The sequence below is a fragment of the Tasmannia lanceolata genome, unplaced genomic scaffold (assembly GCF_043159265.1).
Source record: "Tasmannia lanceolata isolate RefF3 unplaced genomic scaffold, GAP_Taslan_0.1 ptg000020l, whole genome shotgun sequence".
Classification (NCBI taxonomy): domain Eukaryota; kingdom Viridiplantae; phylum Streptophyta; class Magnoliopsida; order Canellales; family Winteraceae; genus Tasmannia; species Tasmannia lanceolata.
In genome coordinates this window covers 31,156,035-31,183,008 of record NW_027518697.1, presented here as the reverse complement: position 1 = coordinate 31,183,008, position 26,974 = coordinate 31,156,035, and the positions used below count along the sequence as shown (strand labels likewise).

Genomic DNA, 26,974 nt, shown 5'->3' with positions numbered 1-26,974 from the left:
CAAGAAATAATAAGCATGTAAATGATTTGCAAATAAACAAGATAAAATAAGCAGGTAAATGCTACAACTAAGCATGTGAGTAAGTAAACAATACAATAAAGAAATAATGAAACAGATAATACTATGTCTAAATATGTGAGCAAATATATGTAAAGCAAGGACAAACAAACAAGCTATAACTAAGCATGTGAATGAACAAGTAAACAAAAATAAACAAGTAAGCAAATACTACAACTAAGCATGTATAAGTATATGAAGCTATATAAGAGACATAGTAAAGACATAAACAATCCAATCAAGGAAGAAAACACACTAGCATGTCCCTAAACAAGAAATCACAACAACTAATAGACTATAACCCTAAAATCCTAAAAACTCTAAAAAATATGTAACAGCATAATCTGGACCTGGATGACCGTCCGCCCAAGCTGCCTACGTACCTAAGCCTCTTTTTGGAATCAAGATCAACGTAATTCGGTGGCCTATTCTAAGCTACAATGCCTATTGTGCCTAGACCGCTAAACTAGACTCGACCACCTAGACTAGACTTGACTTGTGATTAAAGCTTATTGAATGCGATTAATTAAGTTGAAGTGAATTGTGGATTTTAGGACTCCCTAACTGCCCTAACTAAATGCAAGTTTTTTATCCTAAACTAATGCAGGTGGGCCCTACATCCTATGTGCAACTAGGCTATATCCTAAAGAAGGATAGGCTATCTAAGTGAATCATATTCTAGCCATCAGTTGACGCCATGTCAAACTGACCTCACAGAGACTCCTAACTCTAGGACAGACTTTTAAGTCTAAAACTCTCTATACATCTAGGACAAACTCCTATGCTAAAGGAAGATCTTTTTTGAAAAGATCTGCTAAGTTTTGTTTGAAAGATTTTTTTGAAAATTTTTATTTGAAAGGTTTGAATGATTTTATTTTGAAGGTTTGACTGGACTTGGGATGAAGATCCTATGCTGCCTGCGTAGCTCGTGGAAGAGGATCAAAGCAACGTAGTTCGGAAACAGACTTTCCTAATACGCTCCTACTATTTTTTAACTTTTTTTTTTGAATATTTCTATTTTTTAACTTTTCAATTGTTTTTTATTGCTTTAATGTTTCAATGTTTTTAGATTTTTTACATGTTTTACCCTTTTAGCCAAAGGGAACCTATATGACCATACCCCATAATCCATAGCCTAGCTGAGTGTCAACTCTAAAAGACAGAATCCCTATGGCCTAAGGGTATCCCTAAACAAGTGAACTAGTGTCCCAAGGTAATGAAAATGATCCCAAAAGGTAAACTCTAGCTAGACTAAGCTAGTCTAAGCTAGTCTCTAAGAAGAAAAGAAATATCTAAGGTAAATGATGGACTCCTAATCTATAAAGGCAAACTCTATAGGACAAACTCTTAACTAAATGATGAACTACTAGTCTATGAGATGGACTCTTGAATCAACAACTCTATAGAGGGGGTGCTAATAAGGCAAAGCATGTCTTCTAGAAGGAGAGAAAACCACTATCACTGATCAGACAAAGCATGTCTCCTATGGAGAAAAAAAAACCACTATCACTAATGAGGCAAAGCATGTTTCCTATCGAAGGCGCCAAGTAACCTCATCATTGCCCTTGCAATGATAAATAGGGGTATGGCAACTAAAAGACTAAGTTAGTCTTCTATTAATAAGGATAATGTTCTAATTATGGGACAAGGCAAGTCCTTTAGGGGTGACTCTCTCTAATGAGACCAAGATGGTCTCCTAAAAGTGTAACAATCTATTGAGATAAAGTATGTCTCCTAAAAAGGTGGGGCTCTAGATGACTCTTTCATTGCCATGCAATGATAAAAGAACTTGCTAGGGTTATATACCCAACAGACTGATAAAAACTTACAAGATGATGGGGAATGCTACTGAGACGTGAAACATGTAGGAGACCATAGAATGTAGGGATTTTTAACTTCTGAATAGTAAAGTATTATCTTTTAATCTATGAAAATCCAAGGAAAGTCAAAATGATAAGAAAAATTATACCATTAAATTCTAACAGTTATAACACCTCTATCTAATTAAACTACTTAAATAAATCGATATTATAGTCAATAGACCACTAAAAGGGAATACTTCCTTAGCAGAAAATAAGGCCCAAAATCATCAGACTGACACCAAATGGGAACGCCAATAAAACATTCTAAATTAAATTATTTACACAAAGGCTTTTCAATTGAAATAATAATCCCTAAACTTAAATGAAATTCAATGCTTTAGATGATAATCAGATGAGTACACTTACTATCAAAACCATTGCTTGGAAAAATAAACCTATGCTTATGTCAGTTTGGTATCTCATCAACAACAACTCTAGAGTATATGAACCTAATTTTGTCTAACCCAATCCCTATCTTTGAAACCTTTTTTTTTTTTTAAAAAGGGTAATCATGAGTAATTTAATGCTTTTCTTATTTTTTAAAAGCCTGTAAAGAAAATCCAAGTTATCCAATTACATGTATCCATATAATCAAATACTATATTAAGTAGGAACACATAAAATCAATTACAACTTTCACCTACTTACTCCCTTACCTAAAAGAATCATTAAAGCAACCCTAATATATTCTGAGTAGCAAATTATTGCATTTAAAATAAAAGAATTCAATGGACCAGCTCAATATACAGACAAATGAGATAAATTTATGCACCCAACAAAGTTGTAAAATGAAGATTCTTCAAAATTACATATCAAATAATGACTTTTATTGAAGAATCTATACTAATATACTTTTATCCAAGCTACTGTATTCAACTTGCTCAACTAGATAGCCAAACAACAGGTGTTCAAGCAGCTGATGGCATTAAAATGATTATCTACAATTGTTTATCCTTTGGTATCCCTGTACCTATTAATATTGATTAAATCTCTGAAAATTAGATGCACTGATTCTATTAATGATGCATGACTCAAAAGGAAACAGGGGATATTAACAAAGAAAGCTGACATTAAGATATTTCAAAAATAAAAATAAAATATGCAGTGTATGAACATCAAGCCTATATGTCAACGCTGTATCAATCACTTACTTAAATAACCATATAGGAAACTTTTGAAATTTGAACCCTTTAATAATGAGTCATAGCATTATTTCAGAATCAAAATGTGAGTTTATTCTAACATGCTTATGCAACAGGGCCTGAAATTTAAAGAAATGTATATTCATACAACTTAACTGACTTATGTAGTAACCAAGTTTGACCCTCTACTTGCCTGGAAAGCAAATTCTTATTCAAAATTAATGAAACACTTAACACATATCATAAGGTATTTCCATAAAATCTTCAAATTTCTAACAACACTCTTTGGAAAAGAACCAAAGATTGAACAACCAAGATAATGAGTAGAATAAAGAAACTTGTATTTACAATCGAAATAGAGACATTACATGGTTCATTCAATTCCCTGAAATCTTATGTATGACTCAAACAATGCATCAAATGACAAGGTTAGTTCAAAGATAACTCAAATGCATTCAATTTTGTCTATATTCTTATCAATAAAACTGATTTTCAAAGATAAAATTACAATCCCAAAATCAGCTGACTTGGTCTTCAAAATAAAGTGTATTTTCCTCTCATAACCATGTGACAGAAACAGACCTACACAAAGCTCCAAGTATAAACTCAAATAAACAAAATAAAACTAGCTGTAAGAAGCTCCCATATATGACTATAAAAATATCAAAGGTACAGGGCACACTAATTACCCTAAAAAATAAAGGAGATCCAATGAAAGTGAACATACAGTGATAATCCCTATGAAATTCTGAGCTAGTCATGACAACATTACTTTATTCTTAGAAATTCTGAGCTAGTCATGACAACAAGCTACAATGACAAAACATTGTTGGATCAAGACATTTCCAAAAACTTATAAAACCTGATCCAATAAACATATGATGTATTTAATATTCCTTTTAAAAAAAAAAATTAGAACATGATGCATTGAGTTCTGTCAATTTATCTTAACTTCTATTCCCCTCTTTTACACGACAAGCCAATCCAAAATTCAATCTCCTTTCACATTTAACATGTACTTTTGCTGAAAATGAAATCAAGAAAAGCTCATTCTCTTCCCTTTTAATAAACATAGTTTCTCTTTTTTCTCTTTTTTTTTTAAAAAAAAAAATTTTAAAAACAAATTCATGAAAATCAACATCTCAGAGAATAAAACTCCAAGGTTTCTTAAATTAATCGATGTTCTAACCTTAAATCCAAATCATTTTTACTTAAATCTCTAAACATGAAACTTCATACAAAATGAGCTTCAGACAAATCAACAAGAAGGATAAACATCACCTCGTTAAACAGATCAATGAATTAGGCTTGGAAATTTTAAAACGAATAAAATATTAGAATTAAAATTGGAAACAAAATATCATAATCACCTTAAACAACCTGTTAACACATGTTTACTGATAATCAAAGTTCACTTCAATGAAGCTTGATCCAATTTTCGAATATATTTGTAATGCTAGACTCCATTATATTCATATCAGTAACATCAAAACTCCATTTTACTACTACCTCAACTATAGAATCAGCGGCATAAAAAAAAAACTAACTCTCTACTCTCAGTCCTCAGGCCAAGTGAATTCAAACTAAACATATCCACCTTTACATTAGAATTCTAAATTAAGCAATTTATGCCATATGATCCACAACTCTATAGATCAACACAACACAAGAAATAAAATCCATAAGGCTACCGACATCAAACAATTCAAGAAATGATAAGAAAATAAACATTTCAGGAAATAACGAAGAAAATACTACTCTCTTATCACCATGATAAAATATTATCAGATCAATGCAAACATATAAAATTTACCAGAGTTTTCTCGTGAATCAATCTGAAATAGGCTAGAAATTAGAAAAACTGTTGAATCTTGCAACTTGCCGAAGAAGAAGAGATTCTTATTCTCTCTCTGATTTTTCAACGTGTAATGCTTTCTCTTCTTTGCCTCTACTCTTCTCTTCCAGCAGAAACCTTTTAAATTTCTATAGAACTTAAACGAAATTAGATCAAAAGCTTTCTAATAGAAGAATGAATTGGATCTGAGATTTTTAGAGTTTAGGCTAAGGATTATGAAATGGATCTGAGATGTGCAAAGCTTCATCTAAGTTTTAAAACAGCGTTTGAACAAGAGCTATAAGAGAGAACCATGGAAATAGCATGAAAATAAGAGATATAGCAAGCAATCCGAGGTGAACGATGGCTACTCTGGCCAGGAATTGGCTGGAAAATTGGCCGGAGAAGAGGGAAAAAGTCAGGGTTTGAGTCGAGCTCTACTCTCCTTCCAAATCTCTTTCTCTGATGAAAAAGAAAACCGTACAATTTGAAATCTCTCCCCCTCAAGTAAGAGCCTTCGATCCTTTTTATAGCTATTTTAGGTAAATCCCCCCCCCCCCCCCCCCCCTTATTATGTTCTTGGACAGCCCCCCATTACTTGTATTGGCTCTTATTTTGGTCGAGTAGGGTGGCTCGGGTAAGGGCAAGGGGTTGGTATTTATAAATTTTTGTTATTCAGGGAATTGGTATTGGCACTTTCGGCTTGTTTAAATCACCCCCCCTATTGCACTACACTACACTACACTACACTACAAACTAAGCTCGTCTTATTACGCAATTTTCAACAAATTTTGACGAAATTTTACAGGGACCTACTTGGGATCCTAACCTACTCTAGGGTAGAATTTGGGACACTAATTCGCTCATTTGATGGGTTTTCATTCAAACTTAAAGGTTCGGGGTTATGTATGGTCTGCAAGTTACACACGGCATTGTATGGTCTTAAGTTACACAAGGCATTGTATGGTCTTGAGCAATCTCCTCGTGCATGGTTTGGGAGATTCAGCGAGGCGGTGATACGATTTGGCATGAGATAGTGTGCTGTAGACCATTCAGTATTTAGCTCTCAGGGTAAAGATGGTAGGATCTTCCTGATTGTTTATGGTAGGATCTTCCTGATTGGTAGGAGTGATAGTGCAGGTATACAAAGACTGAAGGACTTTCTTTTAGAAAGAGTTTTGTACCAAAGATCTTGGTCGTCTAAGGTTCTTTCTAGGGATTGTGGTAGCATATTCACGTGGAGGGCTATCTTCATCCCAAAGAAAGTACGCACTAGATATTTTGGAAGAGATTGATCTTCTGGGAACGAAGCCAGCTGACACACCTATGGACCCAAATATCAAGCTTTCTCCTAATCAGGGGGAGTTACTAGAGGATCCAGGCTGATACGAATGCTTACTAGGGAAGTTGAACTAGCTCACTATCACACGTTCAAATATATCTTTTGCAGTCAGTGTGGTTAGTCAGTACATGAGTGTACCACGGACACCTCATTGGTCAATAGTAACCCAGATAGTGAAATACTTGAAGAAAGCACCTGGTAAAGGACTCTTCTTTAGTAATCATAAATATATGAGGATCGAGGGGTAGTCAGACTGGGCAGGATCTTCTGCAGATAGGAGGTCTACTAATTTCTATTGTACTTATGTTGGAGGCAATTTGGTGTCCTGGAATAGCAAGAAACAAGAGGTTGTATCAAGGTCGAGTGCAAAGGCAGATTATAGAGCCTGGCCCATACAAGATGTAAGTTGATCTAGTTGAGGTCTTTATGTCTGAGATCGAGTTACCCTACTCATCACCTGATTCTCTTCATAGCCATGAATTAAATGTTTCATGAGAGGACAAAACACATAGAAGTAAACTGTCACTTTATCCGTCATAGGATTCAAAAAGGGGAGATTTGCACATTGTTCACAAGATCGAATGATTAGCTGGCAACATGGTTCCAAAACCCCTAAGCAAAGCTAGATTGAAGGATTTATGTAACAAGCTGGGAATGCATGATATATACACTCCAGTTTGAGGGGGAGTGTTGAGAGTGGTCGTATTATACAACTCCACGTGAGGAGGGGTATTTCTGTCTTTCTATGTAATCCTACTCATAACACGTATATATATATATATATATATATATATATATATATATATATATATATATATATATATTCTTGTGGGAGAGAGTTGAATAACTCTCCTCAACATATTCTCCATCTCTTATCTTTACTTCTCTCAGGTGTTCCATTGAATGTAACACCCCAAAACATGAACAACCCATTAAATCGGATTTATCATCTATGAGACTATAGCATGTTAGTCCGATTGGCTCGAGTGATGAAGGAAATGGATGATAGTTGACAATACACAATTGATTACTTCATTCACTTGATTGCCTATTCAATATCAAATTACAAAATGCTGGGTTGGGCCTGTTGCTCAATGATTGAGGCTTTGTTTCTCATCCTTGAGGTTGCAGGTTCGATTCCAGCTACAAAAAAAATTACTAAATGTTTTCTTTTGATTATTTGTTTTAGTTTTTTCACTTTCTACGTTGGAGTATTTTAAGTTTTATACTTATCGAAGTATTATAAGTTTTATATTAAGATTTATGAATTATTTCATGACCCATGAGTTTTTGAAGTATGAACTTAAAACAGTATGTGTGAATCTATGATTGCTCCCCCGCCCCAACCAAAGGCAACATTATAAATTCCATTTTTTTGGAAATATGTGTGACTGAAGCTTTTTTTTAAACCTGGAATTTATCAAAGAACCCGGCCCGGCACCTTAAATTTTATTAATAGAGAAAAACATTACAAGAGGGGGCATGCCACCTTGCCTCTAGTCTCTAGACCAAAAAGAAAAGAAAAAGAAAAATTATCTACAACGAATGCTTGGGATTCTGATGCAGGAGCATCCCCTTGGCAAAGCTACATCGGCCTAGATGCTCTTTAATGTAGTGTTTTGCTTTTGTTTCATTGGTTCTAGCTATGTGAGGGTAGTTTAGGCAATTTGTTCTAAATTGTCATTGTTTCATTTAAATAAGGGTAGTTTAGGAATTTAGGATTTTAATGGGCTATAAGGCCAATTTCCTGCCATTTGTCGTTGGAGACTTTGATTTTGAATTAAAAAAATTGGGTTGAATTTCATTTTAGTGAGAAACCTCTTGCCAAAAGAGGGTTTCTTTGCACAATACGTTCAAGAGAGGGATTCTTGAGCTTGAGATCAAGGTTATCTCCCTTTCTTCTTCATCATCAACCCTTGGACCTTCAGGGATTACATTTGATCTGAATCTTGGTGTCTCCATGCCAAGATCCATCAAAAGCTTCGGTGGAAATCTTCAAAGAAGGAGCTGAATTGTCCTTTTGCTGTGTTTGAATTGAAGCTACTGGATATTCTCCAAGTGTTGTGAGTTCTCTTGTTAATTCCTCTTTAATTTTACCTCTTTTAATTGAAAAATATCCTCAGCTGCCTTTTATATCATCGGATTCAAGAAAACAAGGAAGTTTGGATCGAAATTGGCCAAATTGGAAGACATATTTGGATCTGTACATTGCAAGGTTTTCCCGGTGTTTTGAACAGGATTTGTAGTCCTTGTGCTTATTCGGTTTCTGCAACAGAGGAAGCAAAGTTGCCTATAGGCCATTGCTCAGATTTTACTTCCTTTTTTTCTTTTTTGAAATTTGACAGAAAATATTTATACTATGAGAATTACATTGGGTCCCAACTTGCATTTACATAGTATGATTGGTCAAGAGTATACTCCTTACCTAAAGATAAAACAAAAAGAACTATTCTTAGTTACATCATGACAAACTTGATCTGACGGATATCCAAAACAGACAACTTCCAAATCCACTACTGAATTTTCTTCTCTCCCAACCTCCTGAAGGGCAAGAAAAAGTTCTAGGGAAGGATATCACCCAAAGCGAATGACCCAAAAGTCTATCAAGCTAAGGGGAATCAACTTCCAAGCGAATGCTCCACAGCTTCCAATTAAAGATTAGTGCCTAGAACGGCCACAGGTATTCAAGCATAGTGAAGATCTTCATCGTGTTCTTCGCTCACATGCTACCTCTGGAGTAATAAAACCATCCTCTTCAGAAATTAAACACCCTATAAGTTAAACAACCATCTTCTTTCCGACCACACGCATCAAATCCTTTTAACCACCTCACCCTGAAACTGCCACCATCTTTAAATCTATTCTTCGCAAAAAACACCTCTTCTATAATTGTAACCCCAACTAATCTTGGATCGAATCTCTTATCACATATAAAAGAAAAACTATACCACCACATTCCAAAACGCTGCACTGACTATCTGTATCCCTGCGTGCCCATGATATCAACCAAAGTTGCCAGAGCAGGAATCGAAGGCGGGAATCGAAACAGGAATCGAAGGCTCCCAAGGAAGAATTCTGCTCAAGGTTGCCAGAGCGGGAATCGAAAGCGGGAATCGAAGGCTCCCAGGGAAGAATCCTGCTTCCTTGATATCAACAACATAAACAAAGAAGATCACCAAAAAGCAACTAACACACACCAAAACACCAAACCTAAAAAACTGACTATTTACAGGAGAGGGGCTGGATGACAGTTCCTTTAGGGTTCACGACCCTCGGCCCCCCTTACCTCAACCTGATTTTACTTCCTTTTAGGTCATACGATCAAGAAAGAGCCTTTGCATTCAGATCAATATCTTAATGACTTTCTGTTGTGCTACAATAGATTGCATGAATGAGTTTAGATCTTGAAGAAAACATCTTCCTCTAATGATACCTTTTGTCCTCATTTAAGCAGCTTAATGTCATGATATTGTTCTATTCTTCACAACCTTTGCAGAGGTGCTCTTTTTTCATTAAATTGATTTGGAATGCATTAATCTTCGGTTCATTGGAAGAGGCCTTAACTGGATAGAAATCATGTGCATGGTTGAGTAGGTGGAAGGATTAAGTCATTGGTTGGTTCTTCCATGTATGCACATAAGATATTTGTTGAAATGCCTTGTGCTAGATCAGAAACTTAGCTGAGCTCTCATGACCTGTATGCATATTGTCATGCAATCTTGAATGGATGGTGAAGACCACTAGTTGTTTAACTATTATTTGGAATTTCCAATTGTTTTGCTCAACCGAGAGCCACATTTGATTGCCTTCAATGTAATTCAAATTCCTTCTTACAAGCTATCTGGTGAAAGTTGTATGACAATTTTAGCATCAAGTACATATTTTCTTCAAAGATCCAAACCACACATAAGCAGGTTCTATGCCTCAATGAAGACTTATTTGTTCAAAGAAGCTTCATTACCTAGAAGTTGAGAGTTCAATAAACCACTTTGGGATAATCTGACCTTTAGAAATTGTTGACTGCTTTACCCTGCATCAGATTCCCATAGTGTCACATCATGAGGCACCCCTAGACATTCTAGGAAGTTATTTCCAATTCTGGAAAGTTTTTTTGCTGGTTTAGACAAAACCTAACAAATATTATTGTTATTGTTTCTCTTTATATTTCTGTTCAATGAGAACTTCAATTGTTTGTTTTGGTTTGTTTTTCTTTTCCGTGTCAAATTTGGTTTCCTGGAACACTGAAAGTATCCATTGATCTGTGAGTGGAAAAAGAGTCTCCAGCTGAAGTTCACATCTGGCGTTCAAGGTTTTTCCCTCTTAAGACAGGAACTTCGGCTCTAGATTCTTCAAGGAAAATTTTAGTTAGGGACTTTGAAGGACTGGGTCTAAGCTGTTCAACTTCCTGAATTAATCTAATTGCTTCTGATGATGTTATTATATGGAATGGAGGCCATATTTCTTTCCTCTTCCATCAGTTCATGATAGTAAAGGTGTCTGTAAATGACCCTTAGGGGTTATGGATTGGCTTAAGAGCCAAACAGTCCATCGGAGGATCAACTTCCTCACGTCTCACGAGAATCAAGGCTGTTAGTCTTCTATACATTAACTACCTGTGAGCTGTTCATATACCTGTTTGTTCGAACCTAGAGCTCCATTCTGCTACTCTTGAGCCAGGAAAACATCCAAAAAAATTTCATTAAATGATCAATCTCTTCGTGTTAGCAACGAGAGTCAAATTCAAGTGGCAAAATCACTGTTCAAAATAATAGCAGTAAGGTCCATGCAATGCATTAATAGGAGTCTGATTTGGGTTCTATATCAACCACATGTTGGTAACTGGAGAGTCTAATAGGAACCAGGCCTTTGTCAAGCCTTCACAAGTTAGGGTTTATACGGCCTTGTGAAAGTTCGGCCTTGAAGTATCTGTTATTAGGTCTACCTACTCTTGCAGTTCAGTAAGTTCCAGTATAACATATCTGTTGGCAATACATTCTTATAGGTTGTTTGTCCATCTAAGCATATTAAAGTCTGCCATGCCAGCTTAGTCCAGCCTTGTTTAATTATACACTTCGAAAGGCCACCATGCCCACAGTTTGAGTAGGTCTGTCTTCTGAACTTTGAAGCCATTAGGGCTCTGGTCCATCACCTTCGAAATCCAACTCAAGTGATACTAAAATATCCCATTGCCCTCTGGAGGAACCTTCATGGAACAGATTTTCTCTGTTGACTGCATAACAAATGTAACAGATTTGGTATACTATTTAAGTGGAATGGTCGTTCCTCTTGAGGAAATGGATGAACTTCTGGCAATAGGGGATGTCTTCGGAATAGGTTTCGATGACAATCTGGAAGCCACAAAAAATTTATTTCGTTCTATGGCTTGCAGGGATCTCAAGGAGCGAAGAGAAGTTGGAATAATGGGGATAAAGGAGCCGAGGGTAGTAACCCTATATGAAAGGCCTTCCGGGCTCGAAAAAAAAAAAGGAAAAGAGAAAACAAGAGAAGGAGATAGTAGTAAAATATAAAACATCTACCTGGTTAGAATGAGAAGGCAAAAGGAAAGGAAAAAGAGGAAAAGATGAAGAACAGAAAAGGAACAGATATAGAAATGAAAAAGATAGGAAAAAGAAGGCATTGAGAAAATTCAGGCCGGACTATGATTTTTGAAGTTGTAGATTTTGGGGTCGTAGATCCTGAAGGATGGATCCCTTCTGCATTACCCCAGGAATCTACCGTCAAAATAGCTTTATGATTGACTTGTTGATCATCTAGAAATTACTTCCTATAGCCGTAGCTTGAGAGATTCGTTCTTTCACTTAGGCCTCTTGTCTGGATGCTTTAGCTATGCTATTTGTTCTGGGAGTGTCTTAGTTCCAAAGTGTTGGAGTTTAAGGAGGTAAATTTTAGCAGCTTTTGAGTTTTCAATCATCCAGAAAGTCCAAGAGGGTGCTGGTTAGGAGTTAGATGTAGTCTTAATAGGTACAGGTGATAGATGTTCATGCTTGTAAGAAAAGATGAAAAGATGGCAATCTACAAAATAGAGAATAGGAATGCATACACTCTGCTATAAATGTTTTTGCTTTTGAATTGGTCCTGGGCTTGCCCGTCCAAATTCACTTTAATATTTTGTATTGCTGGCTGGGACTCCTGGTCCCGATTGCTATCTAAATATTAATGATATGTCAACTTTAAAAAAAAAAATTGAAGTGGACTGGTCACCTGTGTTGACTTCTATGCTTTAGCAAAGGAGTTGATTTCCTTTTCTGCTTAAAAAAATAGCAGTTTATTTCCCTCTCTGCCACCAAGAGCTTTCATGTTTCTTTAGAAAAGAAAAAAGAAACCCCACTCAATGAGAAATGTATATCCTAAAAATTGAATTCTCAAGTTCTGTTCCCTAATTTCTTTCTATGATTCTCATCTTCAATTTGCTTGTATTTCATATTCCTAATCCGTTCAAGTGCATGAAAGCTAGAAATTTCTCTCATTTTTCCTTGAATGCATTGCTAGCTCTCATGGGTCAATAGGCATACTGATCATTGGTACTTGGGACTTCTGTATATTTTTTCTCATGTTGAGATTATGATGTGGGTTTTCCTCTAATATGTTGTAGAAAATTTCCATTGATTCTTCAATGCAACCTCTACTTTTGATATTATATGAACTTCGTTTCCTGTTAGCAGTCTTTCCTTGGTGCAAAAGCATGAGAACAGGCTTCAATATGGAAATGGGAGCTTTGTATTGTGCACACATTATGGTGGTCGTCTAGGGAGCTGAAGTCAGATATCTGTTTTAAAGTATAAACGGGAATGTAAAGAGCATTCTGATGTCTGTTTAATGGAAAATTCACAAGATTTTTCAGTGGTATTAAGTTGGGTTCTCAAAGAGGCTGTGATTTCTATGTACATTAGTTCTGGAAGATCAGTATTTTAATATTCCCTCTCACTTGGGGGATAATTGTCATGGGTGCCAGCATAAGTAGAGAACTGTGTTTCTTTTTCTTTAAACTTTTTTTTTGTATCATCAAATTCTCAATTTGGAATTGATAGAAATCATAACCGGCAATGTGGAAAACCTTGATTGATCTTATAGGCCCTGCTTGTGTTGGGATTGCAGTCATTTTCTGGAAAATTTTGGAAAGGAAAAATATTTCTAAGAGTTCTTGTTTTTCACGTGAAAAAAGATGACTTAGAAGCAATCCTATTCAATTTTTATTTCTAGATCAAGGTGTATCTACTTGAGAGGCTCTGCCCATCAATAGAGCACTAGATTATGTATGGTTACGGACACACAAATTAGGGTTTCTACAGATTAGCCAGGCCATTTCGAGGCTCACTTTTGCAGGAGATAACAACTGCACTCACGTTATAGCAGATTTGGTCTCACTCATTTAATTCGTCTCGGGTGTTTGTTCTCTCTTGCAAAAGTAAGCGGCGGAGTCACTTCCGTCAAAATTACATAGCAAATCCTATCTAATAATAATCTAATAATATGGAGGCGACCGTCCATTCTCGGATGATTTCAACTTTAAAAAAAGGGGAATGATATTTTCACCCAGTACATGCACGCTCCCCATTTTAACTTGATTTGAAGAGAAAAGTGGGCAATTATAGGTCAAATCACGTTTTAAGGAATGCAGGGGTGAAAATAACATCACCCTAAAAAAATCCTAATTTAAGGCGATCGCCCATATGTAGGATTTTTCCTTGTGGAAAGGGAGGGTAGGGAGGTGATATCTGCATACCTCGTTTTGATGTCAACTCCTTTTTTCTGACACTTCCTATTCTCAACCATTTTGACAAGGTTACCGACGAGCCGTGATGTAGCCTCTATATTATGATATGCTGTGATATGACTAGAAAGGTCAGTTTTATAGATTCGACCATTATGCGGGAGAGTGCTTTGAGAAACCAACAAAGTTTATAATCAATACAAATCTTTCTTTTATGTCAACTTGTACCAATATGTCGCTTTTATTACATTTGGCTATTTTTTCGTTAATAAGAGATTAACGTGGTTTAACGGATCCTTTTAGTTGATCAAGATTCCGGAAAGAAATCTTTGGCTTCGAGTCTTGGATGACTTTGAGGCACATGGGCTTGTCTTGTAGTGACAAATATCTAGCCTCTCTTTGCTTATATGCATCGTTCCAGCAAACCCCATAAAAGTAGACGTGCAACTTGGGCTGGGCTAAACCCTAACCCCCGGTTTCAACCAGATATCCGTTCTGGTTGGGTTGGCATTTCCTTGTGATGGGTTGGGTTTTTCCTGACCCAACATATGGCCCAAATTGTAGGTGCAAATAGGGGAAATTATAAAATGAAAACTGCAAATATATGAACTTTAAAAAAGATGAAAAAGACCAAACCGAATATAGATGATTCTCAATATATATAGAGCTGCTGTACGTCTTCGAACGCTTCGCTTAAGATGTTATTCGGCCCTATTCTGGTGCAATGATCTGACAACCGAACTGTCTCCAAGAACATCAACTAAGTGTTGGTGTGCACCTACCAAATACTTTAAGGCAAAGCTTCGAGTCTCTTTAGTTACGCAAATCGGGCTCTACACAATAGTTTGAGGCTTCTTGTGTGGACCTTAATCTCACACCAAAATATGGGACACACCCTTGGTTGGCTTTTCCTTTCTCACACCACAACAACGGTAGAAAACCTTTATCCTTTCTCTCTTTTCTCACATTAGAAAATCTGCACTTTTTCTCTCTATTTAGAAGCTAGCCAAGACTCTCTTCATTATTTTGGAATCACCCTTAATTAGAGTACTTAAGGCATTCAACTAAAATGAGAAAACCAAAGAGCCACCATTAAGGGAATACAAAGAGTCACCAAGAAAAGCTAACTCTTTTGTCCTTTTGTGAATGACTCTTGGAGTACCAAGGAATATGAAAAGCCACCTTAAAGCCTCAACCCTTTTAATAATTGAAACTTAATTAAGATACAAAATCCAACACAAATTGCACCCCTAAAAGAGGGGCTGATATTTATTCGCCTTCTTTTTGTACAATAGACCCCTTCTTAATTTTCTTTTTAGTTTCTCTCCATGTGGAAAGAAATTGCAGCTAATTCATGCGAATATTTCTTTTTTCTTTTTTCTTTATTTTTGAGATAGAACTGGTAGATCACTGGGAAATTCAATCCTCAAAAAGAAAATATAAAGGATATTTTTGTAAGGTGGCATCCTCCATTTAAACCAAGGATGATCGGTAAGATTTTTGTCCCACTTCTTGTTCACACTCCAAAATTATTTCGAACCTTATTATATAGAGACAATATACATGATCCAGTTCAGCTTGTGCCCAAATTATTTCCATTAACATTTAGATCTTTTGGAACTATACTTCGTTCAAATTTCTTGGCGTTGTAGTCGCTGCTGTAAAAAGGCTAAAATTTAAAATTTTCAATGACGGGAATCACAAATGTCGATTGGGACGGTTGGGCCCACTTGCCTTGACTTCTTATGACGTGGGGATCAGATCAAGAAAGGGCCCACTATGTATAAATTGAGTGTGATTATATTTAGGGAAATGATATCCTAAATCACCCCCTTTAACGTTTGTCTTTGGCTTTGAAACTTAACGATTGATGGACGGGGATTTTATCCGTCAGTCGGGGTGGAATATCATTTCCCATTTAACAAAGTCATCAACTGTTTTTTAGACTATTATTGAAAAAGCAGTTGGAAGTTGAAAATGACAAAAAAAAATGCTTTTCACTATTCACATTTTGTTGAGGACCGAATTACCCCTCCTGCCCATTCCCTCAGACCGATATCTTTTCACCTAATAAAAAGCATTTTTTTTCTCCCCTTGAAGGTTGTAAACGTTTAAGTGTACGTATATAACAGGTTTCCTAACTTTTTACCTCTCTCTCTCTCCCAACAGCAACAGTTGGTGGGTTCATCATTTGAACCTTACCCATACTTTTTAAAATAAACACAGCACTATAGGATGATCCAAACCGTCCATTTGATGGGCCACAGAGGTTGCATCCCAAAATATCATTTCCATAGGCTGATCCTAGCCCTTCAATCTAAATAGAAACTACATATTATGCAACCTCTATAGAATGGAGGGTTGCGACGGGTAGCACGCCAAAATATCACTTCCACTGGTGGGGCCTACAATTGGGCCTTAATGTTACTGTATGACCCTCACCATAGGATGATCCAAACCATCCATTTGATGGCCCACAATCTAAATAGGTTGCGCCTTAAAATATCATTTCCATAGGATGATCGCAACCCTCCAATCTATAGAGGTTGGATCATCCTATGGTGTGGACCGTACACTTTATTTTGAAAAATATGTGTGGGGCCTACACTTGGGCCGTAATGTTACTGTATGACCAACTCCATAAGATGATCCAAACCATCCATTTGATGGGCCGCAATGTAAATAGATTGTGCGCCAAAAATCATTTCCATGGGATGATCGCAACCCTCCAATCTATAGAGGTTGCATAATATATAGTTTCTATTTAGATCGGAGGGGTAGGATCAGCCTATGGAAATTATATCTTGGGACGCAACCTATTTACGGTGTAGCCCATCAAATGGACGGTTTGGATCATCATATGGTGTGGCGTTCATTTTGAAAATTATGGATAGGGTTCAAATGATGGGCCCACCAACTGTTCCTGTCGGGGAGAGAGAGAGGTAAAAAGGTTGGGAAATGCGTCACATAAGTTAAGTCTAACGTTTAGCCGTCGCGGGGGGGGGGAGATATCAGCGCCCGTTTTTTTATCCTTTTTGCCTTCTTCCCACGTCATTTTCACCTAACAAAAAGCTATCATCTTCAACTTCTACTCTTTTGCCTTTTACCTCCTCCCATTAGAGACGTTTGGAGATTGCTCTGTAGGTAGTCTCTCTTTCTCTCTCTCTCTTTCTCTATTTTTCATTTTGTCTTTGTAGTGGTTGAGGTAAATCCGTTGGGTTGAGGTAGACCTTATTCAGTGGTTGTGAAACAGTGTACGTAGATTTGTAGAGGGTTTTATGAAAACCTATTGATTTGTGTTATAGTCAATCCTCAAACATGTCTTACAGTCAATCATCAAACACTATTAAAGTTGTTCATTGGATTGGATTCCATCTAATAGATATTGTGTTATTGGATTGGATTTCATCTACTTTAATAGTGTTTGGGGATTATTCGAATAGTGGTTAAAAACTGTGTAATTAGTGGTTGACTGGGTATAAATAGTGGTTGAAACACTGTCAATAGTGGGTAATGTGTTAGTTGTTCAAACTCTTCCCACACTGGTACGGGATTGTTCGATTGTTATTGATTAGATTAGATTCCATCTAGTTTATATTGTGTCATTAGATTGGATTTTAGCTACTTTAATAGTGGTTGAGGATTGTTGAAATAGTGGTTAAAACTGTGTGTTTAGGGTCTGAATAGTTGTTGCAACACTGTCAATAGTCGTTAATGTAAGTAGTTGTTCAAACTTGGAGTAACACTGGTTCAGGATTGTCCAAATGTTGTTCATTGGATTGGATTTCACCTAGTTCATATTGTGTCATTGGATTGGATTTCAGCTACTTTAATAGTGGTTGAGGACTATTGGAATAGTGGTTAAAACTGTGTAATTAGTGGTTGAAAGGGTATGAATAGTGGTTGTAACACTGTAAATAGTGGTTAATGTGTGTCAGGAGTTGTTCAAACTCTTCCCACACTGGTTCAAGGTTGTCCAAATGTTGTTCATTGGATTGGATTCCATCTAATTCATATTGAGTCATTGGATTGGATCACATCTACTTTACTAGTGGTTGGGGATTGTTGGAATAGCGGTTTAAACTGTGTAATTAATGGTTGAAAGTGTATCAATAGTGGTTGCAACACTGTTGTAGACACCCCATTTTGACCGGACCCAGGTTCGCAATTAGTTGTGCGCAACCTCATCAAACCAGTGAATTAGGCCCCCAAATTACACCCTAAGCTAGGTTAGGATCTTCCGTAAGTCCCCGTAAAATTTCGTTGAAATCCGAGTTGATTTGCCCTGCGAACGAGCCGAGAGAAGTATAGTAATGCAAATCTGGAAGGGGGGTGATATATCCTGGACAGGGGGTGTGCTTTTGAAAAATTGGCCGAGGTTTGTCTTTTGATAATAAGACAAAGCGGGAGGATGCGCCTATAAATTCGCGCGCTTTATCAAGTAGGGGGGTGCCAATATCATTCGTTTTTTTTTTATATAAGAAAAAAATCAAAAAAATGGAAGGGACTGTTCATTTTCTTCGTTTAAACCAGAGAGAGCGAGAGCTGAGAGATTTGGGGTTTTTTGTTTTTTTTTCTTCTTTTCTTTTTCTTTTCTCTCCGGCGATCGTTCCTCCGATCGTTAATCGGAGATCCAACTTCCGATCCTCCTCCTCCGGCAGCTCCATCCACCACCGATCCTCCTCCTCTGCAAATCCTCCGGCAACTCCATCCACCACCGATCCTCCTCCTCTGCAAATCCTCCGGCAACTCCATCCACCACCGATCCTCCTCCTCTGCAAATCCACCGGCTCTCACCACTATCTCTCCCACCTCCAAGTTCCGGCTGTGAAATAGAGATCTCAAATCTGAGATCTCGGATCTGAAAAGAGAAGGATATTTTCGTTGTTTTTTTTAAAACAGAGAGGGAGGACTAAGATCTGATCATTTTCTAGTCGGTTTTCGTTTTATTTCTTCTTCTTGTTTGTTTCGGTGATCTCTGTATCTCCGATCTTCTCTAGTCAGAAAGACCTATCGAAATCTCAGATCTATTTTTTTTAGGCATTGAAAATCTTGTTTGAGTCCAAAACCCTAGATCCATGACCTTATCGCTTAGATCTATGGCTTATAGCTGAGATTTGTGAAAGAGAGGGAGAAGGAAATTTCCAGATCTATTCTTCCGATCATCCTCTCCGGTCGAATAGTCGGAGCTCCGGTCACTTTACTATGAATATCAGATTTCGCCAGATCTGGTGATCTTGAATCTGATTAGACAGATCTCCGGTGTATTTCTCCTCCTGCGATCATCTCCGATAACTCTTTTCGTCTGCAATTTTGGAGACAAATTCCAGCAGGTATGCAATTAATTTTTATTTTATTTCATTGATCAACTCTTTTTAAGTTTCATTGATTGATGTCCTAAGTTGTGCTTATCTCCGAATGAATGAAATCAAGTAAGGAAGGAGATTAATGGAGTAATTTCTTTTATTTGATCCGGAAATTTAGAAGGTTATTAAAATCCGTGCATTTTCTGTGTATGATAAAATTTGTGTGAAATTGTTTTAGCGGATATTGTTTATTTTTGTCTTATGTTTAACTTGTTTCAAAATCTGAGGAAAAGAACAGGTATTAGAAATGATGAAAGACTTGAATGATAAGTTCATCTGTATAAAATGAGAAAGGAGGAATATTCTAGGATTTTACTTGATTATCACTTGAGTTTCTTCTTGATTAGCTGTGTGAATAGATTCAAAGATTATTAGCCTAAAGCCTGGCTAGAGATGTGAGGTTCTCAATTTTGGCAATTAATTATTTTCTTGAACCTATGTTTCAAATGATTCAAATTCTTGATGGTTGGGCAAGATCTATGATATTCGTGATTTGTCAGTTATTCTATGTAACCTGAATGTTTTAAACTAAGCAAAGATATAAAAAAAAAGAGGGTGTGTTTGTATGACTGTTTTTTTATAATGTCACACAGTGGATATCTTCTCTGATCCTCTGCATTTTTGGCAGCTACATACATTTGGTAATGTAGTTACATAAGTCTCCTCTACTTTTCATTTGTTTCAGTTTGTTAATAAATGTGCATGCTGATGATGAGGTTCATGGTCTAAGATATTTTATTGGAATTGAAGTCTTTATTACAATGTGTTGACTATCATATATGGGGGCTGCTTGTAAAATGGGGAAAGGTTATAGCATTGCTTCTCACTCTGATTTTTATGTGCTGGTCTCTATTTGGTTTTGTGTTAATCTCTATACATATAGTTTCAACCATATATCTGATCCTATTTTAATTATTTGCAAACTCCATGGTCATGATCATATTGAAGTAATCAGCAGGTTGAATAATAGGGATCACCTTATAGGAAATTTTTCTGAGCTTGTGTCATCATATAGCCAGCAAGTGAGTGGTTTCGAGTACCCTAATTCATCACCCTGGTATATGGCTTCCTCCCATATGAGTAGTTAATTTTGGATCACTTCATGATGCCTTGATCTGAGAGATTAAGGTTGTAATTTCTGAATTTTTAACATAGGGGTAGAATATACGGTTTTTCCTTTAAACTTTGAATCCTTTTTGTTAGTCAAGTGAGTTCTTAGACCTCCCATGTTGTCAGTTTCCAGTTACTGAGCTTTAATCAGAATCAGATTTGAATTAATGACCTATTGATATTTAGAAGCATAACATATGATGCTTATATTCTATACTATTGAAAAATGAGAAAAACAATTTCAGTTCTAGCTTGAAATTCGCATTGATAATTACTTTGAGAAGGCTGCTACCCTACAATGAGTAGTTGCTGTCTCACAGGCTGTATACTCTGCTATAGTCATTTTAGCTTGTTTAAATAATTTATAGCTGCTGCCCTACAATGATTAGTTGTTGTCTCACAGGCTATATACTCTGTGGTAGTCATTCTAGCTTGTTGAAATATTATATGGCTGCTGCCCTGTAATGAATAGTTGTTGCCTCGCAGGTTATATATTATGTAGTAGTCATTTTAGCTTGACGAAATAATATATGGTTGCTGTCCATCAATGCATAATTACTGTCCTGCAAGTTATAGGCTTTGAAATTGTAATTTAGTTAAGTTTGCATGATACGAAATATTGTCTTTGGGTAGAACTCATTCCTTTTTAAATAAATTGTTTAATTGAAGAAGGAAATCAGATGATTTGCACTATTCGATGTCCTTGACACGAATATCGTCTGATTTCAAGGCGGTTTGTAGAAATATTATATGTGTAGGAAATCAGATGATTACTTTGGCATCATCTGATTTCATTGGAGTCCCCGTATTGGGGTTTGTGGTTGGTTTTGAAGTGTTTGATATTGTTTTTACTTCATTAGGCTACCCAGCAGCTGGTCTGGGCTAATTAATGTTGTTTATCATTCTATGATTGCTATTATTACAGATTGTGTACTCTTTAGTTATAAGTCTTTCTTTGCTTAGTACTTGATTTGTTTACATAAGAATTGAATGGAAATTTGAGATTGCCTAGTAGCTCTTTTCTGCTCTCTTGGTAGATTAGCGCATGTCTTTTAGACTTCTTTAGATACTAGAACTTGTACTAGGAGACATACTCTGTCTCGTTAGGCAGTCCTCCTTTGGAGGCAAGCCTCTTTTTTAGCTTAACCTCAAGGAGGTTGCTTTGATTTTGATAAATTGTGTACCCATAGGAGGCATGTCTTGCCTCATTTAGAGAGCTTTTGAATCATTCGTTTTATTGGAGAAGTCTTTGACTCATTTGATTTCTATTGATGTTATTAGGGAGTCATCTGTCTTGGCTTTGCAAGTAATTAGCCTTTAGAATGCCTGCTTGGCCTCATTTGTAGAATCCTCTCTGAGGTTGCACCTCAATTTGTACCTCTGTAAATTAGAGACCAATTTGGTCAATTAGTTGTCTTAGCCTTGCTTCCCCCTTGCAAGGGCAATGATAAGGTTACTTGGAGCCCATCTTTGTGTGTGTTTGGGAGACCCACCCGGTTTCATTCTCTCGTTAGTCCTCTTTGTGCGCCGTTTGGTTTTGGGAGAACACCCTACTCGGCTTGGCTTCATACCCCTACCCTTATGGGTATCAGGTTGCATATTTGTTGCACCCTAGGGCTAGGTAGCTGTCCGGCCCGGCTGGGTGTTTTACCTTTGCCAAATATGCACAAGGTCTCTTATTCTTTTTAGACCCCCCCGGTTTCATTATCTCGTTAGTCCTCTTTGTGCGCCGTTTGGTTTTGGGAGAACACCCTACTCGGCTTGGCAGCATACCCCTACCCTTATGGGTATTGGGTTGCACATTTGTTGCACCCTAGGGCTAGGTAGCTGTCCGGCCCGGCTGGGTGTTTTACCTCTGCCAAATGTGCAAATTCGTGTTTCCTTTTCTTTTAGAGAGTCTTTGACTCATCTATTCTTTAGTTGGTGTTAGTGGAGTCTTTGACTCATGTTTCTTTCTCTTTTAGAGAGTCTTTGACTCGTCTATTCTTTAGTTGGTATTAGTGGAGTCTTTGACTCGTGTTCCTTTTCTTTTAGGGAGTCTTTGACTCATTTATCCTTTAGTTGGTATTAGTGGAGTCTTTGATTCGTGTTTCATTCTCTTTTAGAGAATCTTTGACTCGTCTGTTCTTTAGTTGGTATTATTGGAGTCTTTGACTCATGTTCCCTTTTCTTTTAGAGAGTCTTTGACTCATTCGTCCTTTGGATGATTTTGCTGGAGAGTCCTTGACTCGCTCGTCCTTTAGATAGTGTTATTAGAGAGTCTTTGACTCATTTGTCCTTTTAGGAGTGTTATTAGAGAATCTTTGATTCGTTTACCTTTGCTTTTGATAGTGTTATTTGCTTAGGGGTTTCCCCTATTTGCCCTAGGGTTTAGCCCTAGGGTTTTGCTTTGTATATTCCCTTAGGTCTTTGACCAAAAGGGTGAAAACTCTTTAAAAACATCAAGAACATTGGAAAAAGTTTAAAATCCAAAAAACATTAAATATTTTAAAACTCAAAAACATTAGAAATTAAATCAAAAACATTTGAAAAACCTTAAAAAGCTTAAAGTGTTGAGTGTTTTAAAAATAGTCATTAGGGGAGTTCGTTTCGAACTACGTTGGCTTGATCCTCTTCCGAGGTACGTAGTGCAGCTTGGGATCCATATCCCAAGTCCAGCCAAACTTTTTTGTAAATAAACGTTTTAAACCTTCCTTAAAAAACCTTTAAAATCTTGTTTTCAAAAGATCTTCCTCTAGAGTTAGGAGTTTCTCCTAGATAGAGAGTTTTAGAGTTAGGGTTTTTCTTTTGATAGGTTGTTTGATTGTTTGTTTGCTGTGTGCTTGTTTTAGAGTTAGGGGTCTATCCTAGAGTTATAGGAGCGCCTCCGTCCGGTCAGTCAGCGATCCACATCGTCGAGTGATGACTAGAGTAGGATACGCTAGTCTACCTTTGGTTTTCTTTAGGAAATACAGCCTAGTTACACAAAGGTTGTAGGAACCACCTGCATTAGCCTAGGGCTAATCTGCATTTAGTTAGGGCATATAGGGTGTCTTAAAATCCGCAATTCACTGGAATTTAAATAATCGTACAATAAACTTTAATAATTGGTCCGGTCTTTTAGATCGAGTCTAGGATAGAGGTCTAGGTGTCTTAGGCATCCTAGCTTAGAATAGGCGCGAAGAACTACGTTGCCTTGATTCTCGTGGTGGCGGGGATACGTAGGCTTCTTTGGATGAATACCAGACCATCCGAGGACTCGGGCTAATAATTTAGAGTCTTAGGATTTGTTGTGTAGTCATTGTATGTTTTGATGTGTTTTCTTACTTTCTTGTACTGATCATGTACCTTTAGCTATAGCTTGCATGTGTTTGTACATCAGAATTTAAACACCCATTAGGCATGTCACTCATAACCTAGCTATGCTTAGGTGACACATCTTTCATCTCATTTTATGTGTGCTTATTATTTTATCCTCAGGAAATGCATGCTTAGGTAGACGATTCCTGAGGATTGTTCCCATTTCATATGATTTTTACCCAAACTTCTTTGGAGTTAATAATAAATGGCATAAGAGACCAAGTGCTTGCACTCGGACGAATCGGGGGTGCTCTCAGACCTTCCCCATTCGTAACCAGGCACGAACCCATATATATTTCTGGTTATCCATTGCACAGAGGATTTGATTTTAGGGTTCCATGGCATATCCATGGATGGCGACTCTGAGTTTATTTCAGGTATGTCTTGGTTTCGAGTCTTGGCTCCGGATCGAGACATATCTCTTTCTTTTTATATCGCCACTCGTGCTATGCTATGAGGGTGGCATCCGTTTCGAGAGTTCTTTGGCAGAGCTCTCCATTCATGTGGATGATCAAGAGGATGGTGTAGGGACTAGTTTCCCTCACCTCATTACCTCTTCGGATCGGGGTCCACAGGCTGGCGACTCTGCTGGGAATTTCTTGGAACATTGCCTAACTCTGTTAAAATGCCATTTTTACTAACTTGGGAGAAATTTGAGCTAAAATCATTTTAAATGGGAATTATATCGTTAGAATCCAGGGGCACCAGACAGGTGCGTAATTAAAACGAGGGATTCACACACTGCACATCATGCATTATCATATTTGTTATTTATTTCATTGTTTTTCCTTCTTGGCTCCACGGGATAGATTCGATGCGTACCCGACTGGGATGTCTTCACCCTGATGGTACTGTTGAATCTATTTCCAAGCTATGCGCTAGAGTTGTAGTCGTAGACATTGGGCGTACTTTTGTCTACAGCAGCCGATGAGCAATGAAGCATACTATGTATGACACGGGGCGTACTTGTGTTATACATGTTAAGTATGTTTCATACGCATAGTACCCTTTAGATAGAGTCCGGAGCCCTATTTTGTTTTTATATATTATGTATATACTTACTGACCTAGTGAAATCCAACTAGGAAGTACCCGTGTTTATATAAGTATATTGCATTCATATAGATCGAACATGTGTTGCTCACACATGTAGAACCTAGAGTTAGGAGCTTTGCCCCATTTATAGACTAGGGTAGCTCATTTTATATGGCTACAACACGGTCCTAGCACACACACCAGTTTGTCTTGAGTCGAGATTTTCTCGACTCCGCTAGATTAGAATTAGGGCTGGTGCCCCTGGTTAGGATTTGTGTGTATGTGTATATACCTATATATACTGATTATATATATTAGGGTTCTCCTCTTAGTCGAGATTCCTTATTCCTTTCAGTTTGTTATATCCATTCCTTATTCAGATCTAGATCTAGTCAGTGACTTTTGACCGCCATCACCTTGGCCAGGTTTAGTCCTTGATCTGTTGATTATAGGGTTTGACCCTTTGTTGTATATTCTCACCTTTGGTCAGTACTTTAGTTGATCACTTTTCTCTGGTAATCATTGTTCATACCTTTGATTGAGCTGTGAGAATTCTTTGTATAGTCGTTATGCTGCCGGATTTTATCCAGAATATTTTTTAGCATAACCGCTATCTCTTAGAGTTAGGAAAGCCATTAGTTTACTTTACCTTACTTCCTTGTCTAGCGTCGTTATGCTGCCGAATTTTTCGCAGAATATTTTGAGCATAACTGTTATTTCTTAGAGTTAGTTAAACCTTGAGTTCACCTTGCCTTGACCTTCTTGTATAGCCGTTGTGCTGCCGAATTATTCGCAACACATGTTGAGCATGATTGCTATCCTTTGGAGTCAATTTACCTTATCTTGATTCCCATATACAGCTTTGACTAGCTTGGAACCTACTTCCAGTGAGAACTTCTGATTTGATCAGTTGTATTTATATCCTTTCAGTTTCATTCGGTTAGTGGCCTGTATATATTGTGCTTGTAGTCACAAATTATTTGTTACCCTTTGATTATGTATCCACTCTTTTGTTATGTCATAAATTCATCCTGTGTATTCATTGCTCAATAGGATTAGATCCTCGCCTGTTTTGTCTTGAGATCTGGCCGATAGCTCATTTGCTGTCCCTATGACCATGGTCTATCATTCTGATCCTTTTGATCGCATAGTTGATGATTTTCATCGCCAGATTTAGATCCGGTTTGCGACCTACTTTTGTCATTTTATGGCCGTGGTCTATTGTCTGATCTCTTGATGATCTCTCATCTTTGATGAAAAATTCCATGTCCCAGATTGTATCCTTCCCGTATATTTGATTGTCAAATTCATTCTTATTGTTTACTTAAAGGTTATCTTCTCTCCCTTATCATCTTGTTCTATCTGAGTGTCAGGTCTGATCATGGCGAATAATCTGCTAGACAAGTGGATAGCCGAGACCATTAAATCTTTTCCGCTGAGGTGTGAAGAATGGAGTGTGGCTGAGCGTTTCATCGGTTCATTTACTCATCTGAATAGTCGCGGTATAAATTGAAAGTTTCTTCAAGCAGCTGCTAGATGTTGGGATCCTGTTTTCCATGTCTTCCGATTCGGGTCCTTTCAACTCTGTCCTATATTTGAGGACTGGTGTGCCTTGTTAGAGCTTCCTCCCGAGGGACTCTGGATCCGACCTTCAAGCACAGACTCCCCTCATGATCTTTTTTGCAAACTTTTTGAAAATAAGATCGTGAAAACTTTGCCATGCTTAACTGAGAAAAATGTGCAATTTCAAGCCCTCATCGAACTTTTTTCTAAAAACGTCGATCCTACTGACTCCCGTTTTCAGCAGTGTCGACGTAGCGCCTTAGTATTTGCTGTCTTTGCACGTCATGTCCTTCGCAGAGACTCTAGTGCCGCTCCTTTCACTTTGTTGACAATAATAGATCAGATAAATGAGGGGAGAAATCCTGTCCCTACTATGCTGGCTGAAACCTTTTATGGGTTAGACTTTATCGCTAGTAGAAAGGTGCAGGATAACTTTTTTGGATGTGCCAAGCTGTTATACGTGTGGTTATGTGAAAAACTCACTATCCTTCAACCACCAAACCGCATTGAGTACACCCTTAAGAGTTTTCATTCCTGGAAGGTAAAGATTAAACAACCTCAGCTTAATGAATGGCACCATTGGTTGCAGACCA

The 26,974-nt window shown here is 37.3% G+C and overlaps 1 protein-coding gene across 1 annotated transcript in view; it reads left to right on the top strand.

Annotated features, from left to right (window-relative positions):
- Positions 1-13,321, top strand: part of LOC143854097 (serine/threonine-protein phosphatase PP1 isozyme 3) — an 87,440-nt gene extending 74,119 nt beyond the window's left edge. The window contains exon 4 of the mRNA XM_077363853.1: positions 12,921-13,321. Within this exon, the coding sequence (XP_077219968.1) occupies positions 12,921-12,944 (24 nt within the window). The 3' untranslated portion in view covers positions 12,945-13,321. The remainder of the gene's footprint in view (positions 1-12,920) is intronic.
- Positions 13,322-26,974: the final 13,653 nt, after the last annotated feature.